General features: G+C 45.5%; 1 protein-coding gene across 2 annotated transcripts in view; it reads left to right on the top strand.

Annotated features, from left to right (window-relative positions):
- The window catches only part of LOC147703300 (uncharacterized), a 101,681-nt gene that overhangs the window by 11,976 nt on the left and 70,611 nt on the right, over positions 1–19,094 (top strand). For both annotated transcript variants that reach the window (XM_086931735.1, XM_086931734.1), the window contains exons 3-6: positions 11,365–11,405; positions 12,324–12,389; positions 12,708–12,773; positions 13,284–13,337. In XM_086931735.1, the coding sequence (XP_086787861.1) occupies positions 11,365–11,405; positions 12,324–12,389; positions 12,708–12,773; positions 13,284–13,337 (227 nt within the window). The remainder of the gene's footprint in view (positions 1–11,364; positions 11,406–12,323; positions 12,390–12,707; positions 12,774–13,283; positions 13,338–19,094) is intronic.

The raw sequence follows: 19,094 nt of genomic DNA, 5'->3' as shown, positions 1-19,094 counted from the left end.
GACCCAAAGAGGAACGCTTGGCTGTAGCTAGGTCTTGGGAAACCCTCCTTTCTAACAAAAGGACGCCTTGATTTATGGCGTCATCTGCCCTTGCGATGAATTGATCAATTGGGCCTATTGTCTGAGCAGCATGAGATGGTTTGCTGCTTCTGGTAGTTCTTGGTGACATACTTTCAGTAAAGGTAACAAAAAATGGAAAGCTAATAAGGAACACCAGGACACAGCAGGGCATAAACAAATGAAATATCGTGTAGAAGGGAAATAGGTGAAACTGTCAATAAGGTGGCCCAGTCCAGTCTTACCCGGTCTTGAACGGGCTTAAACGGGCCCGCCCTTGGCCCGGGCTTCGCCCGGCGTCCCGAGAGACGGGGGTGACGTTGAATTTAAGTGCCTCCTGGCGCGCAAAAGTCGCGGTTTGTGCCGCTGAGGATGCTGGGTATTGTAGTCCTCTTGCCCCACACCACGCTCCGCTCGGCGGCCAGACCCCGAGATGGAACAGGAGTCAGGCGGCGGGAGGCGGGTGGGCGAAGACACGGGTTTTGGCAATCCTGTTTGGCCTCAAAAAGTCAGCAAAAGGTCCTGAGTACAACGGTTCATGTGGCAGAAGGTTCCCCCCCTCGACCGGGGTGACGCTGAATTTAAGCGCCACCTGGCGCGCAAAAGTCGCGGTTTGTGCCGCTGAGGATACTGGGTATTGTAGTCCTCTTGCCCCACACCATGCTCCGCTCGGCGGCCAGACCCCGAGATGGAACAGGAGTCAGGCGGCGGGAGGCGGGTGGGCGAAGACACGGGTTTTGGCAATCCTGTTTGGCCTCAAAAAGTCAGCAAAAGGTCCTGAGCACAACGGTTCATGTGGCAGTAGGTTCCCCCCCTCGACCGGGGTGACGCTGAATTTAAGCGCCTCCTGGCGCGCAAAAGTCGCGGTTTGTGCCGCTGAGGATACTGGGTATTGTAGTCCTCTTGCCCCACACCATGCTCCGCTCGGCGGCCAGACCCCGAGATGGAACAGGAGTCAGGCGGCGGGAGGCGGGTGGGCGAAGACACGGGTTTTGGCAATCCTGTTTGGCCTCAAAAAGTCAGCAAAAGGTCCTGAGCACAACGGTTCATGTGGCAGAAGGTTCCCCCCCTCGACCGGGGTGACGCTGAATTTAAGCGCCTCCTGGCGCGCAAAAGTCGCGGTTTGTGCCGCTGAGGATGCTGGGTATTGTAGTCTTCTTGCCCCACACCACGCTCCGCTCAGCGGCCAGACCCCGAGATGGAACAGGAGTCAGGGGGCGGGAGGCGGGTGGGCGAAGACACGGGTTTTGGCAATCCTGTTTGGCCTCAAAAAGTCAGCAAAAGGTCCTGAGTACAACGGTTCATGTGGCAGAAGGTTCCCCCCCTCGACCGGGGTGACGCTGAATTTAAGCGCCACCTGGCGCGCAAAAGTCGCGGTTTGTGCCGCTGAGGATACTGGGTATTGTAGTCCTCTTGCCCCACACCATGCTCCGCTCGGCGGCCAGACCCCGAGATGGAACAGGAGTCAGGCGGCGGGAGGCGGGTGGGCGAAGACACGGGTTTTGGCAATCCTGTTTGGCCTCAAAAAGTCAGCAAAAGGTCCTGAGCACAACGGTTCATGTGGCAGAAGGTTCCCCCCCTCGACCGGGGTGACGCTGAATTTAAGCGCCTCCTGGCGCGCAAAAGTCGCGGTTTGTGCCGCTGAGGATGCTGGGTATTGTAGTCCTCTTGCCCCACACCACGCTCGGCTCGGCAGCCAGACCCCGAGATGGAACAGGAGTCAGGCGGCGGGAGGCGGGTGGGCGAAGACACGGGTTTTGGCAATCCTGTTTGGCCTCAAAAAGTCAGCAAAAGGTCCTGAGCACAACGGTTCATGTGGCAGAAGGTTCCCCGTCACTCAATAATACAGTATACAGATACACCTTCTTCACTTGTTAAGATCAGAGAATTGAGCCAACCCTTTCTCCTCCTTGAGTCCTTTACTCACACGTGCCCACTCTGTAATTCCAAAAGGTTTCCCTGGCCCAACAACTTTCTCAGCCCAATTTCTTCTTTTGACCCCTTTCTTCAGCAACCTTCTCACTTTTCTTCCTTGCAGAACCTCGAACAGAACCTTGCCAGTGACACAGTTGGGCGTGGTGCGATAAGTCCACACCAATTTCTCCACCACAATCTTCCATTGATACCCCTAATTCGATGGCAGTTGCAGACCCTCTTTCAAGGTTCTATTGCCCCTCTCCATGAGTCCATTACTCTGAAGAAAATAGACCAAAGACCTGATGTGCTCAACACCATACATTCTAGGAAAATCCTTCATCTCCTCTGAGATGTTACCATCTGTTCATGTACCCCTTTTGTATGCCATAACTCTTCCAGAAATGTCATCACATCCTGAGATGTTACATGATCTGTAAGTTTCATGTCTGGCCACCACAAATAATAATCAATGGCCACCAGAGCAAATCTGGGACACAAACCCACCACAGGGTATGGACCAGGGATGTCCAAACCCAACTTCTTCCAGGGTGCATCCATTTTGTCCACTTCCACAGCTGGATATTCTACTGTCTTTTGCAATTTGTCACTCCATGTGCACAGTAAAAAATCTTATCACCCATTCACGTTGGTCTAATCCAGGCCACCAGTATTCTGATGTCACTCTGCACTTGGTTTCACTCATGCCAGGATGACCCTCGTGTGCTAAACTCACTATGCGATTCCTCAATACCTCTGCAACCAACAATTCGCCCCTAAAAACCACCTGACCAATGACATAAAATTCTTAGTCAATATTCCTCAATGACTCTGCCTTCTCAGATGCTTTACTCTTGGCCGGCCATCCCTTAATCATATACTCCTTCACCTCATGCAATGTGACTCCTAACGGATTGCCTTTACCCACTCCAGCTGGCATATCCGATTCATAGTGAGCACATCCACACTTGCCACATGGCAATGCTCCTCATCTTCAACCCCTTCATCCTCACTTTCCACTGGTAGTCTTGACAAACTGTCCACATGCATGTTTTTGCTTCCAGGCACATTCTTCATTCTGAAAGTGTATTCCATCAATCTCAAAACCCACTTGATAATCCTAGATTAAATCTGTCTAGTACCTTTCCTAGTAAACACATCCACCAAGGGTCAATGAATGGTGAAAATCACGTAGTCCATTCCGCACAAAACCTTTCAAAGTGACACACACCCCTCCAACACGCCAAACATTCTCTTTCAATCGTGGAACATGACAACTCAGCACCAATCCTCAGCCATCTCCTCAACAACTGATCATGCTTTTCAATATCATTCCAAAAAACATGGATGTCATCTTGTAAGTTAGTCACCTTATCTTCTTTCTTAAACCAGTGGTGCGTGTCCCTTTGATACATTACTGCCGCGGATGCCAGACCAAAAGGCATATGCTTGAACCAGTATACTCCTTCATTGGTGTAAAAAAATGTGAGTTGCCTTGACTCCAGATTTAGTGTGATCAGGTGATATGCTGATGACTGATCAAGCGTAGAGAAACAATTAGCACCCTTGACTGTCATCAACATATCACCAATGTCAGTAAGAGAATGCCGATCTAATAATAATAAACCATTTATTGAGCGCCTGGTTACACAGAAGACAGTGTGTTCCCGCGCTAATTGCTGCAAAGATTTCAGAAGGCAGATGATAAGAGAGCCATAGGGAGGAGGAATTACGTGATCTATCCAAATACATTTGTTTGTCATGCTGATCCACACACATACGCACATTCTAATTTCCCGTCTTAGCTAAAATAACTAAACCCTTCTCCTTTCCTTGCACCTACCATTCTTTTCTGGCCCTCCTAAGTTGTTATTTGAATGGTCGAGGTTTGAGAAAGGGCAGCCACCTCTATAACTGGGTTCAAATCCCAGCGTTTGGTCAACATCCTGAGATTCTGGGCGCATCACGTATCTCACTGTGCCTAAAAATGAACGTTACCCTGTGGAATGTAACTGTTGCTTATGCCTTTGCTTCGATTGGGCCCTGAATAAAAACTGCAAAAAACTTTTAAAAATAAACATTGCAAAGCTAGTAGAGCTTGCCAAATTTGTATTTATACATGTTGTACAGCCCAACTACAAGGGCAGAAAAAGTGCTTTGGCATGGTCCACACTGGTTGCCTTCTAGCGCTTTTAAAAATGTTCAACCATGCTGCACAGCAGCTACACGTATGCTTTGTAAATGTTTTATTTTCCATATTGTACGGCTGGGTAGTTGCTGTGCAGCATGGTTGAAGGTAAAAAAAAACTGTATAAAGGGGCCAGCATTGATCGCGTCATGGCACTTTTTGTACGTTAAGCCATGCTGCACAACAGCTATACTGTGGTACAACATGGTTAAAAAATACGAAACCTATTGGCTTTGCTTTGCCAATGTTTATTTTTCCCCCGGAAGGACAGGATCAAGTCCGAAGTATCTTGCAGGAACAATGAAACAGAAGTATGCCACAGTTGTGAGGCATGGTCTTCTCAAATTAATCTTCCACTGAATGCCTTGTGTGACTTTTGAATGTGATGTATGTCCTGGCATGCAACTTACTCACAATATACCAGCCAAAAACATATCATGTAACCAGTATTTCTGAACATTTAGATGAAACTTTCTGTTATTGAAAATATTTCAGTGCAGCCTATTTTCCACAGAAGTAAGTCTGAGTCAAAAGGTGTAGACATGGGTGTCTCAAGTGAGGTATCGGGATGTGCCATTGGAATACAGTGAACAGCCACAGAATACATTGCCCAATTTCCCCACACTACTCACACAGGCAAATAGACTCTACAAAATGGTCGTAGAACATTTGTACAAGGGTTTTTAAGATACCTCAAACACCCTGTTATTTAATAAAGGTATACATGAAGGCATTTCTCTAACAGAGAAATACTGTTCTGTAAAAATAAAAATAAAAGTATAGTCAGATTTATTTCTGTGAATGCCCAAACAACAAACCATACAAGGATTAGTACTCTAGAACATTTTCGTAAATATCCTGAAGTTGGAAATCTATCAATTTGTATGAAGAAAACTACAATATTTATATTTCTAACTCTAAAAAGATAGCTTGGTGCTTTGGTTCATTAGTGTCTCCCACCATTTTTCAATTACCGATCAGTAGCAGCCTCCCATCATAGTCTTTTAAAGGAAATTTGTAATGTTGATTTTTTTCAACCCTGCTGCATATACATAGCTGGCAAGTATCCCAGGTTCACACGTGACTCGTTAGTTTAGTCCTGTTTTTTTCTAGGAATTCTGGGACTTTTAGTCCTGGTTTTATACTGGGTTAAGTAAGACTAGAAGTCTCAGAAGTCTAAGAGAAATCCAGGTCTGGCGTTCCTAGTCATGCATGGAACTGGGGAACTTGGCTCGTATGCATATACTTCTTTGTGGCCATTATCCATCATCATTCCATTAAACTCATTGTGTATTTATTTCCCACCAAGCCTGCACCAGGTGGGGCCCCAGAGGATAATATTTTAGCTAGGGTTTAAAAAACTACCTGCAACTAAGGACGCAGTGATCCAGTCCTGGGCTCTTCTTTTACAAATCATTATTCTGGTGTTTTTGCTAATTGGAATCATCTAATGACAACCAGAACTGCAACTCCCTGAATGCATTTGGTTGTTAAATTAAAACCCAGTACTTGTGCATTCAGTCATGATTACTTATAGAGAAACCTGTATTAGTAAATCCCATTTAAGGTGTGGGGCTTGGACCTTGCAAGGCAAGTTTTGTCTGGAAGGTTGTAAATTCCCACAAAAATGTAGCTGTGTGGGTATTTACAAACTGAAATCCAAAACCTTTTACTCTGTGGAAATGGTTGAAAAGTTACTCATTTCAAGAGCTGGAATAACTATAATTCCAGGATCCGGAGAGGGAAGCATCACCCATACGTTTTGTTGTTTTGAGCTTTCTCCTTTGGGAAAATATGTTTTCCTCAGAGACGGAGTTGGCTTTGGGACAGTGTGACTGGTGCGGCCGCACAGGACGCTGACCTGGAGAGGGGGACGCTGACCTCAGGGGAGCCGCTGTATTTAGCAGTAACTTATGATTTAAAAGCGCCTGTGGCAGAGTTCCCTGTGAACCCAGTTTTCAGACTGATGTATACAGGCCTCAGCAAGGCCTGTAAGAGCAAAGGGTTCGCTCCTCTGTGCAAACTACAGAAGAAATTGGCACGGAAACTGGAAATACAAAAACATAGTTTAATAAACCTTTAAAGGTGGTACTACAGCTTACACAACACTCTACAGTATTGTACAAGGTAGCACAAAGAACTCAGACATGCGGTCCCCTTTTATCCACAAAGAAGGGGCTCATAAGTGGGTGGTTACTGCTCAAAGCATGATTTACAACCATATATGGACATTTCTTGAACATAATCGATACATGGGTGGAGTTAACAGTTCTTGAGACCCGCCTAACACACATTCCAATCCACGCTAATCAGAAACAGATGTGACTCCTACTGGACATGCGCTGGACGCACAAGGAACTATTTATAGCCTGTTGTTGGGCAAACTTCAGGGGTGACAATCAGTTAGGTAGGGCTCGCCTCGTGGCGAGCACATGGTAATGTACGGCACACAAGATGGACACCAGAAAACAAAATGGAGTCTGGCCGTATTTCAATTACGGGCGGGAAAACTAGAATGAAGACATGATAGCATGTCTTCAGCGAATGCTTAATACTATCACTGTTTTATTTACAACAAGACAGCAATAAAAATGTCAAGAAAACTCCCGTCATTAATGTTCCTGCCAGAGAGAGATAAGAGTCTTGTCTAGTTACAGTTTTCACTTGCTATAAAGTAGTGCAAAGGGTTAATATGCCTGCCACAAAGAACTCCTACCGTGCAGATCACAGATCTGCATTTTATGTGGATAGCTGAGTGGATTACTACTTTTGTCACAGTGATCCTTTTGTCACTGCAGTTCATAAGATACAACCCCAATATAGAACAGTGACTGTTCCCAACAGTAATTAAAGAGCTGCACTTTGTTTTTTCCCCAGTCTTATCTAGTCCTAATGGTGGTGAAAAGGGTTTGTTTGGGCAGCTCTACATTCTTATTAGTAAAGTCAGTGCTTTAAAAAATAAATGTATGAGAGAGAGTGTCTATGGAGAGATGAGGGGCACTTTTGCTTGGTGGTAATAAGGAAATCCGAGGAGGAGGTAATGGGGTGCATACATGATTGTCAGAAGGGTGCCAACAGCGCTAAAGCTGGCCCTGCAGACAGAGAAAAAGAAATGCATTTGCACAGCTGGCTCCATTCCTCCTGTGCAGAACTTTACGCTTTCTACATTTTTGCAAACGGGGAACAGGAGCTCCTGGGAGAGGTAAATTGACTGTTTCAGTAGTAGCGTGGAAACTTCCCTTGTGGCGCTGCTTTTCAGTTGTACTGTTGGCAATGTTTATGAATTGAACACAAGCATATATGTAGGTTCAGGCCAAGTCATAAATCTCTTTCTGGTGTTTTTTTTTAAAGTTAATTAGTTCTCAAAACTTTTTTGGCCATCAATGGTTATTTCGTAAACCAATATCAGAATATTTGCCTCCAAAGTTGTTGTAACACATTTGAAGTAAAATAAATAATTATTCGGGTCACGTGGTATAAATGCTGCTCTCTCCTAGGGGTTATCACCACAAAACAAGCCATGACAATTTAAATGACATAGCATGCCTGCATTCTCAATATGTAGAATGTAACTTGGTTGTGCTGCCTAATATTGTTTATCATTCTTATGCCTGAGATTCCAACATTGAGCAATCCAGACTATTTTGTCTTTCACATATCTCTCTGTAGGGGGGCCTTCCAACAAGGGATGGGGATTTTGAGGCACTTTATCAATATTCATCAAAGGAATAACAAAATATATAGTAGCTTGTCTTGCAGGTCATGGTGTGGATACCAAAAAATTCTGCAGTGCATTTACTTTTTATAATTATATAATTAATAAGCTATTATTTCCATCTACACAGTTTACTAGCCCCTTCCGATTTCTCCGCGATATTATGATTGACAGATATTAATACGCCTTCTTCGTGTGATAAAATGTGTCAATTCCACTATCCATTCATCCTAGTGAATCATTTGGAGTATCTTTTTCACTCAACTGTGTAACAAGATTTATTCAAGAGTGATCTCATTGTAGAGGTGGCCAGCATTGACTTGCATGGACTGGATTCATGTTAGACGCTCAGGACAGCAAGTGACGGGTTAAAGGATTCCCATTAAAATGCATTGTTGGGGTATTTAGCCACTGTGGGTCTTGGGCATCAGGTTCAGAGGACAGTCCTTGTCCTAAGTGCTGTTATGAACTTGGAGCGACTCAGTTTGATGAGGAGTTCTAAAAATCTTCCAAACATGTGGCCCACATGGACCAAGGGTAGACATCCATACTCTAGGGAGACTGACTTTTCAATTTTATTTGTTAAACCTTATGACATAGTTCTTGCAAAAACGTGCAATACAAACTTGATAAACAAAAACACAAAACCCTAGTTTTATAACATGTTGTTTAAGAATACGTATAAACCCAATTTCACTTAATATTGGAGATGTAACTACTGTATCCAATATAATATACACAATATAACACTCAGACAATACAGATGAAACCTACAACATGAATGAGGAGCAGATAGATTGTGATGTAAAAAAAAATAACTGTCCTCCACATTTTCTGAAAACTTGAAGAGCGGTTCAAAAACCATGTTACATATTTATATCAAACTCTGAAACAGTAAATAAATGTATCATGAGGTAAAGTGCCATGTGCCCCAACAGAGCAATTACATGCTCCCTATGATTTAGAAACAATGTTGTTTTTTTCGGTTTTATGATGCAACAGAAGTACACCATACACTGCCCACAACCTCCTGACTGGCACACATCAAAGGATACGAAAGAGAAAGGAAAGAAAAAAGACTAAACTAAGTTTAACTTACCCTCCCAGGACCCTTCTCCTCTCCTAACCAGCGGCCCTATGCCCTAGGCCTATCTCTGGGAGGTCCATGATCAAAACAGGAGATCTCCAATATTTGGTGCTGCTACGGCCCTTCCGACAGCCCCAATATGTGTTTGGAGAAATTCTGTGAGTACATTCCGAGCAGCAGAATTACTGGTACTAGCTATTTTTGTGACACAGGATTCCTTCAGTTATGAGTTGAACCTTTCTGAATGGGGAAAAGTCTGCAGAACTAGATTGCCTTTCAGAATTCCACACACTATTCCTGATTCCAAGGGGTTTAAGACAGGTATTTACCACCTGCTCCAGGCACTGGTGAATATCTGCAGCACCTCTGTGTAAAGGGATGGATAGAGAAGGTCAGAATGTCATCTAATGGAGGAGCATTACAAGCATCCACCATGCCTTCGCTAAGGATCAGGTGGGGGTGCAGGAACTGTGTACAGGGGTGCAATGTAGATTTTCGGCTGGTAACATTTTCCAGTGCAACCGCACCTGGAGATTCCGGTATGGGAACACGGTTTTCCTGATAATAATGCCAAGCAGAATGCCACACTGGAAATCCGCTCCACACTTCTTGTAATTTGGGCCTCAGTTCAGCCATGTAAAAGCCTAAAAGTCCTTTTTTGGTCTTGCCTACATAATTTTTTAGCTTCTGTTGGCCAGACCTGTTGTTTCCCAAACACTTAGAGTGGCACATGGGTTACTTCATTACACATGAATAAAGGGATGTGTAGTCTATCTCACTTCCCTCTCTTGATTCAATGGTTTTCCTTCTTATTTTTGTGTTTGTGTTTGTCCCACGCAAGAGCATTTCGGTCTCACATTGTTTTGAGGTTCACTTGTATCTGTCCTCTGCTGATGTTGAGGTTTCAGCACTCCAACCATCATCTCCTTGTGATTGCATTATGGAAACTACAGTGTTCTTTTATTTTGAGGACTTCATAAAGCATATAATTTTACTCGCTCTCTTACCTGTGTGCTGCTTTTTCTCCTCGCATTGCCCCACCAATGTGCATGTTGCTTCCCCATACTCCAGCTTTTATTTCTTACTTATTTTTTTGTAAATATAGATCTTCATTTGTGTCTTCCCCTTTGCTCCGACCACTCATCAGTGTTTACTTCCTGCCAACTCTCCATTCCTACCATTCCACACCCTCCCTTCCCTGTTCCATTTATTATATTTTTGTGTAGTTTATTTATTTATTGAGTTGTGGGCCCGGCTGCTGTATTTTGCTACTGCTGCACAATGTTCTCAAAATGAGACTCATTTTTTTAAAGAACTACTCCAAAGGAATGATCTGCCATCTTGGAACAGTAAATAAAAAAAAACAAAGGACATGGTGACCCTATTATGCCCTATGTGTGTGCATGCATGATAACTCATGGTAGTCATATAAGAACGAGTGTCCCTAAATAGGAAATCAATTTCTAAATTGCCAAACATGCTTGTGCATGCACTTTGACGCATACGTTCATATTTCGGTATAGAAAAGATGTGGCAAAGCCAAAAGCTCATCCTTTTAATACAAAGGCCTAGAGGCTTCACCAGAGCTATTTCATAAAAAAAAAATCGACAATTGGGGGCTTCCATATTAAATGGCAATTCTTCACTTTATCCTAATGCTAAATTGACCACAACTGATGGTGCCTTAAAATGCAGCTTTGGATGGTCTTTGACTTTTGAATATTCTGGACACATAAAGGGTTCTTTACAGGGTTGGACTGGCCATAGCGGGCACCGGCATTTCCCTGGTGGGCCACGAGGGTGGGGGCCTGTTTTGGGCTCCTGCGAGCCATTTTTGTTACCGGGAGCCGGCAATATCGTCCCGCTGTAAAAACAATTGACAGAAACCGTCCCTAGTAAACAGCTCGGCTGCTCCCCCTGGGGGCCGGCCGAGCAGTTTGCTAGGGCTAGTTATAGTTCCCAGTCCGGCCCTGGTTCTATAACCTTAACCTCTTAGTGGATATGGATATGTACTTATTATGATGGGTACAGAATAAAATGCACAAACAATCATTCATTATTTTATTCCTGAGAATTTACCATATGACATTTTAAAGTTATATCTTCCAATGTTACTCCTTACTGTTTACCTGTCATGGAGCAGACTATAGCCCTTAACACAAAAATACATGGCAGCAGAAATATATTAAAAACCTAACAGTCCAATTTTTGCATTGCTTTTGTGAAAGTCGATTAACCCAACAGGAGTGTCGCAACATAATACTACTGTTGCCAGTCACAAGTAAAGTCCACCACCAGGGATGCTTCTCCTTGCATCTCCTGTCACCCAACCACACACAAGAGACCAGATCACATACTTTATTTAAACTGCTATGGTATGCTAAATGTTTCATTTCATTCCAGATGGATTTAAGGGAACTGTTGAAGAACAGAAAATGTATTCCGTAAGTAACAGGGCAAGCATGTATGGTCTTAAGGTACATGGGTTGCATGGAAAATAAAGGGATATGGGGTGCAGCTTTTACGCTGTAGGAACAAATAGTGAACACTGCTGGCAAAAACAAACAAAATAGATACCATAAGTGACTCTCATTGGTCAAACTACATGTCACAGGTGTACCTGTGCAATAGTGTGTGTTGCTTCAAATTAGGTCGCAGTGTTTATGATTGAAGAGTTGGCTGTGGTTCTCCTTACTCCATCTGTAGGTCTTTGTGGGAGTTTGGTGCAGTGAGAATTTCTCTGCTTAATTGTTAGGTATCACTGGTGGGTGAGGAGTTTGAGGTCTTAATATTTTCTAGTAATATTTCAGGAGGGATATCTTTATAAAGTACCTTTGAATGGTAGAGTTTATCCCACTCAAAGCCCTTTCAATAGTATATTGGAGTTGAATCCAGATCTTAACTTCATGGCCTCAATTTGAGAAGGACCCTAGGAACACCTCTGAGGTTAACCTGAAATTAGTAGGTATTGCAGCATGAAGTAAAGATGGAGGTGTGTTTTGCTCTGAAGTGGTCCTGAAATTTAGACTTCTTGTTTCGTCAGATATCATTTTTTGTATTTTGCTTAATTTCATTTCAAGTTTATTTGTTAACTGTTTAAAGAATGGCAAAACCTATGCAGTTGATTGTAGTAGTTACTGCCTGTCAGTAATTTTCCCCAAAATGTACTTACACCTTTGCCCAGTACTAATTTCAGCATAACCGTATTTTACTGCCAGGAGTAATTTTTATTTAACATATGTCCCGGTGTTTGAAAGTTGAAAGGACTGAGTATAATAATTCAAATTGGCTTTCAGATGGATATTTATAAAATGGCTTTGTGATCTAGGAATGTACTGACGTATTCCTAAACTGTCTTGCAGAAGGATCAAGCACAGATGTTTGGCTTTATATTCCAAGGCATTGTCTGCCTCTACAATTCAGTCCGGGTAAGAGTCTCTGCCTCATACTTTACCACCAAGTCCAAGAAAATACACGGGGCCGGGGTGGCTAAAGGTGCTTTGTTGCAGTGAGTGGGGGATGGGAAGGTGATGCGTTGATGCACCTGTGCCGTGGTTTTACACCAGGCTAGCTCATATTTACAAATGTGCAGACTGGTGCCCCTCCTACATCCATCGCATGAAGGTCCCTGCAACTTTCTTCCTCACACAGAACCACTTGGCACACAGTACATCACCGAAAACTTACCCGCCTGAACACTTTACAGGCAAAAACTGAAGCAACTTCTTGATCTTTGTTTCTTTCAGAATGGGCCTGTGAACAAGAAAGCGGAATCCTATGAATTTATTACAATAAACACCATCAGATTTGTGGTAAGGATAACTGTTTTAATGTCATGCTATTTTGTGTGTGTTATTTGACTCAGTTAGACTCAACTGGTGTATGTCGGTGTATCTGAGTAGAAGTAGCAGCCACTGGCGTTTGTTGAGGAGAGGACACACAGGGTGGTGCCAGATACCGTGTAAGAGGTTTTTGAATGATGCAAGTGATGCATGTTGACAGGCACGCCCAGGGCTGGTCTCGGGTTAGGGACAAGGAGCTTGCACCCATTGACTCCTTAACTCCAAGCATTGTTGCTGCTTCTTCCACATAATATAAAACACAGATGAGATTTACAGGGATGTAAACCTGCTTGCGTGAGCCAAGTCAGAAAAGAATGTCTTACAGGAAGGGTATTACCAAGTCACGCATGTAGCTGAGTGCACCTTTTACTGCACATGTGTTCCTGACAAAGTAATGCATCACTGGCAGCTGGGTTAGCAGTGTGGATGATGTCTTCAAGAATATATATTTACTACAGACCAAGTTCTTTTTACCCTCAGGAAACTACTGCAGCCAGCTGTGGAGTGTCTACCCAACAGCTGTTCCTTAATCAGGTAAGAGTTTTCTTGCTCTAGTGTTACCCTATTGTAAACCACTGTGATAGGTCAATTGATTCTGGCCTCAGTTACTAAATATTCTTGAAGCCTATGGGATGCAGAATTGAGATCCTGCAGGTACGACTAGACCTGCGCAAACTGTTTTAAATCAGTAAAATATGTGACATTTTGTCAAATTTTACTGGAGAATACTTTTGCATATTTTTTCTATAGGGGATTTTTCACTAATCAGTCCCCTAACTGATATCTTCAAGTCTTTTGAACTCAACATTTGCCCACATAATCAATTTTTGCACAGGATTGCTTGATGCCAATTTTATCAAACGTTATTCAAGTTCCCATGGCATTTTCAAGAGGTCAATAAATTATACAATTAAGACCATTAATGAAATAAAGCCAGAATTAGAAAGGGTCTGAGTCGAATTGAATATGGTATGTTTGGATCTGCACATATGTGTGCAGGCATAAATCAGAGATTTGTATCCATCGCATCGTTACATGTGCATTTTGTTTGCATGGTTATGATTACCAATCAACACAGGCAATTTAGTTACACCCATTATTGAAGTGTAAATAAATGATATGGGGAAAGGCCCCTATTCAGAACAACTTTGAATTTCATTACCTAATTCTAACAATTCAGCCGCACATGATGCCAAACAATACTTAATCATAAGTTGAATTTTCAACAAATCGGTCACAACAAAGTTGTTAAACATATCCTGTCCACGGCTCAACCAACCTTAAAAGACACTGGTTTGACAGAGACAGAGATGGAAGCAGGGCTAGGGGTAGGTGTATACAGAGAAGAATCTTGAAAGCTCCTGAGGCGGAAGCCGGGAGAAGAAACCCTCATTTTTAAAAAATTGTATCTGTGTCACAAAAGCGCCGAAAATACTCTGTATTTTTTAATTTCACTTCACCCACCCGTTCTCCTCCTGAAGCGGGCTCTGAGTCACCAAAACAGCGACTCCTTCGCTGCAACGTTAAGCGACCAACAAACTTCCCTGGCGCCATTCTCGGCGAGGAAGAGAGGCCACGCCCACTCTAGGCCACGCCCACCCACCACCCCTGGTACTTAAACGCTGCCTTCAGCGCAACTCGCTTAGAATCTTGAAAGCTCCTGAGGCGGAAGCCGGGAGAAGAAACCCTCATTTTTAAAAAATTGTATCTGTGTCACAAAAGCGCCGAAAATACTCTGTATTTTTTAATTTCACTTCACCCACCCGTTCTCCTCCTGAAGCGGGCTCTGAGTCACCAAAACAGCGACTCCTTCGCTGCAACGTTAAGCGACCAACAAACTTCCCTGCCGCCATTCTCGGCGAGGGAGAGAGGCCACGCCCACTCTAGGCCATGCCCACCCGCCACCCCTGGTACTTAAACGCTGCCTTCAGCGCAACTCGCTTAGAATCTTGAAAGCTCCTGAGGCGGAAGCCGGGAGAAGAAACCCTCATTTTTAAAAAATTGTATCTGTGTCACAAAAGCGCCGAAAATACTCTGTATTTTTTAATTTCACTTCACCCACCCGTTCTCCTCCTGAAGCGGGCTCTGAGTCACCAAAACAGCGACTCCTTCGCTGCAACGTTAAGCGACCAACAAACTTCCCTGCCGCCATTCTCGGCGAGGGAGAGAGGCCACGCCCACTCTAGGCCACGCCCACCCGCCACCCCTGGTACTTAAACGCTGCCTTCAGCGCAACTCGCTTAGAATCTTGAAAGCTCCTGAGGCGGAAGCCGGGAGAAGAAACCCTCATTTTTAAAAAATTGTATCTGTGTCACAAAAGCGCCGAAAATACTCTGTATTTTTTAATTTCACTTCACCCACCCGTTCTCCTCCTGAAGCGGGCTCTGAGTCACCAAAACAGCGACTCCTTCGCTGCAACGTTAAGCGACCAACAAACTTCCCTGCCGCCATTCTCGGCGAGGGAGAGAGGCCACGCCCACTCTAGGCCACGCCCACCCGCCACCCCTGGTACTTAAACGCTGCCTTCAGCGCAACTCGCTTAGAATCTTGAAAGCTCCTGAGGCGGAAGCCGGGAGAAGAAACCCTCATTTTTAAAAAATTGTATCTGTGTCACAAAAGCGCCGAAAATACTCTGTATTTTTTAATTTCACTTCACCCACCCGTTCTCCTCCTGAAGCGGGCTCTGAGTCACCAAAACAGCGACTCCTTCGCTGCAACGTTAAGCGACCAACAAACTTCCCTGCCGCCATTCTCGGCGAGGGAGAGAGGCCACGCCCACTCTAGGCCACGCCCACCCGCCACCCCTGGTACTTAAACGCTGCCTCCAGCGCAACTCGCTTAGAATCTTGATAGCTCCTGAGGCGGAAGCCGGGAGAAGAAACCCTCATTTTTAAAAAATTGTATCTGTGTCACAAAAGCGCCGAAAATACTCTGTATTTTTTAATTTCACTTCACCCACCCGTTCTCCTCCTGAAGCGGGCTCTGAGTCACCAAAACAGCGACTCCTTCGCTGCAACGTTAAGCGACCAACAAACTTCCCTGCCGCCATTCTCAGCGAGGGAGAGAGGCCACGCCCACTCTAGGCCACGCCCACCCGCCACCCCTGGTACTTAAACGCTGCCTTCAGCGCAACTCGCTTAGAATCTTGAAAGCTCCTGAGGCGGAAGCCGGGAGAAGAAACCCTCATTTTTAAAAAATTGTATCTGTGTCACAAAAGCGCCGAAAATACTCTGTATTTTTTAATTTCACTTCACCCACCCGTTCTCCTCCTGAAGCGGGCTCTGAGTCACCAAAACAGCGACTCCTTCGCTGCAACGTTAAGCGACCAACAAACTTCCCTGCCGCCATTCTCGGCGAGGGAGAGAGGCCACGCCCACTCTAGGCCACGCCCACCCACCACCCCTGGTACTTAAACGCTGCCTTCAGCGCAACTCGCTTAGAATCTTGAAAGCTCCTGAGGCGGAAGCCGGGAGAAGAAACCCTCATTTTTAAAAAATTGTATCTGTGTCACAAAAGCGCCGAAAATACTCTGTATTTTTTAATTTCACTTCACCCACCCGTTCTCCTCCTGAAGCGGGCTCTGAGTCACCAAAACAGCGACTCCTTCGCTGCAACGTTAAGCGACCAACAAACTTCCCTGCCGCCATTCTCGGCGAGGGAGAGAGGCCACGCCCACTCTAGGCCACGCCCACCCGCCACCCCTGGTACTTAAACACTGCCTTCAGCGCAACTCGCTTAGAATCTTGAAAGCTCCTGAGGCGGAAGCCGGGAGAAGAAACCCTCATTTTTAAAAAATTGTATCTGTGTCACAAAAGCGCCGAAAATACTCTGTATTTTTTAATTTCACTTCACCCACCCGTTCTCCTCCTGAAGCGGGCTCTGAGTCACCAAAACAGCGACTCCTTCGCTGCAACGTTAAGCGACCAACAAACTTCCCTGCCGCCATTCTCGGCGAGGGAGAGAGGCCACGCCCACTCTAGGCCACGCCCACCCGCCACCCCTGGTACTTAAACGCTGCCTTCAGCGCAACTCGCTTAGAATCTTGATAGCTCCTGAGGCGGAAGCCGGGAGAAGAAACCCTCATTTTTAAAAAATTGTATCTGTGTCACAAAAGCGCCGAAAATACTCTGTATTTTTTAATTTCACTTCACCCACCCGTTCTCCTCCTGAAGCGGGCTCTGAGTCACCAAAACAGCGACTCCTTCGCTGCAACGTTAAGCGACCAACAAACTTCCCTGCCGCCATTCTCGGCGAGGGAGAGAGGCCACGCCCACTCTAGGCCACGCCCACCCGCCACCCCTGGTACTTAAACGCTGCCTTCAGCGCAACTCGCTTAGAATCTTGAAAGCTCCTGAGGCGGAAGCCGGGAGAAGAAACCCTCATTTTTAAAAAATTGTATCTGTGTCACAAAAGCGCCGAAAATACTCTGTATTTTTTAATTTCACTTCACCCACCCGTTCTCCTCCTGAAGCGGGCTCTGAGTCACCAAAACAGCGACTCCTTCGCTGCAACGTTAAGCGACCAACAAACTTCCCTGCCGCCATTCTCGGCGAGGGAGAGAGGCCACGCCCACTCTAGGCCACGCCCACCCGCCACCCCTGGTACTTAAACGCTGCCTTCAGCGCAACTCGCTTAGAATCTTGAAAGCTCCTGAGGCGGAAGCCGGGAGAAGAAACCCTCATTTTTAAAAAATTGTATCTGTGTCACAAAAGCGCCGAAAATACTCTGTATTTTTTAATTTCACTTCACCCACCCGTTCTCCTCCTGAAGCGGGCTCTGAGTCACCAAAACAGCGACTCCTTCGCTGCAACGTTAAGCGACCAACAAACTTCCCTGCCGCCATTCTCGGCGAGGGAGAGAGGCCACGCCCACTCTAGGCCACGCCCACCCGCCCCTTTTTCTCATACATATAGGATGTGCAACTACCGGACGCGCAGCGGACGGGCGCAGCGGGCGCGCCGTCAGCGCGCCGAAGGCGCGCCAAAGGCAAGCCCGTCTGGGCCCGTCCGGGCCCAGAAGGCCCTAGGCCCCGTCACTATGCCTGGCACCCCTCAGGATCGAGTAACGTATACAGCGGACACCTTATACAACCTACGACCTAAGAATACCCTAGCCTGCCACCACTCGCTTACTGCAGGTAAGGCATTCTCTACCTGTTCACAATGCACTCTGATTCCCACCTCCAAACCACCCATTTCTGCTCTGAAACTAGGACTTCTTAATTGCCGCTCCCTCCCCAAACATGCTACCGAAATGAACCTCCTGATTCAGAACCAGGAGCTTGACCTTCTGTTCATAACGGAAACATGGCTCTCTGACAATACCGATTCAGATGTTGTCACGGCCCTCCCCACCGGGTACATCTGTCAAACTCTTAATAGACCAAGAGGGAGAGGAGGCGGGATAGCCATTATCCACAGGGAACAATTTACCTGCCGCATGACCAACGCTGGTATTGAGGACTGTGAGAGCGGCCAATTCTCCATCCAAGTCGCCCCAGCTCTTACCCTGGCAGGACTTCTAATCTACCGCCCACCAGGGGCCCCGGGTAATTTCACCAACGCTGTTGTCGAAACCAGCTCACAACTAGCTTCTTCGGCCCCCAATTTCCTCTTACTAGGTGACCTGAACGTCCATTTTCTGGACCCCATGGATCGAGCAGCATCGGACATTAGGATCGATCTAACATCTCTAGACATCCGTCTAGTGAATAATGAGCCTACTCATGATAAAGGCCACCTATTAGACCCGATCCTCACCAACATAGCAACAATGACCTCTGACCCACCGCTGTCCTTACCATGGACGGACCACTTTTTGGTACCCTTTTTTTGGGAAATCTCCACTCGCACTTACTCGATCCCAAAAACCCAAGTCACCGACCGACAATGGCGCAAACTATCTCCGGAGACCTGGGCCGCCTCTCTTGCAGAGTCCACTCCTGCGCTCTCATCTGATCCCAATATAGCTGACAAACAGTTCAGCGACTGGATCACTTCCTCACTGGATACGTTGCTCCCGATAGTTACCACCCTTAAACAACCTAAAAGAATACCACCTGCTTTATGGTACACTCCTGAGCTTAAAACTCTGCGGCAAGAGTGTAAAAAAAACGAACGCGCATGGAGACGCGACAAAACAGCAACTAACAAAATCCTCTACTCTACTTCTCTCCTGACTTATAAAACTACTATTCATAAAACCAAAAGTATGTTTTTTCAGGAGAGAATAGAGAATGCAGGTTGCTCCAGTAAGGAAGCTTACGCCATCCTTAAAGAGCTGTCTAAACCC

This window comes from Lissotriton vulgaris, chromosome 7, assembly GCF_964263255.1.
Source record: "Lissotriton vulgaris chromosome 7, aLisVul1.2, whole genome shotgun sequence".
Lineage (NCBI taxonomy): Eukaryota > Metazoa > Chordata > Amphibia > Caudata > Salamandridae > Lissotriton > Lissotriton vulgaris.
Note: the sequence above shows the minus strand (reverse complement) of the source record. Positions and strands in the feature narration are given on the sequence as shown.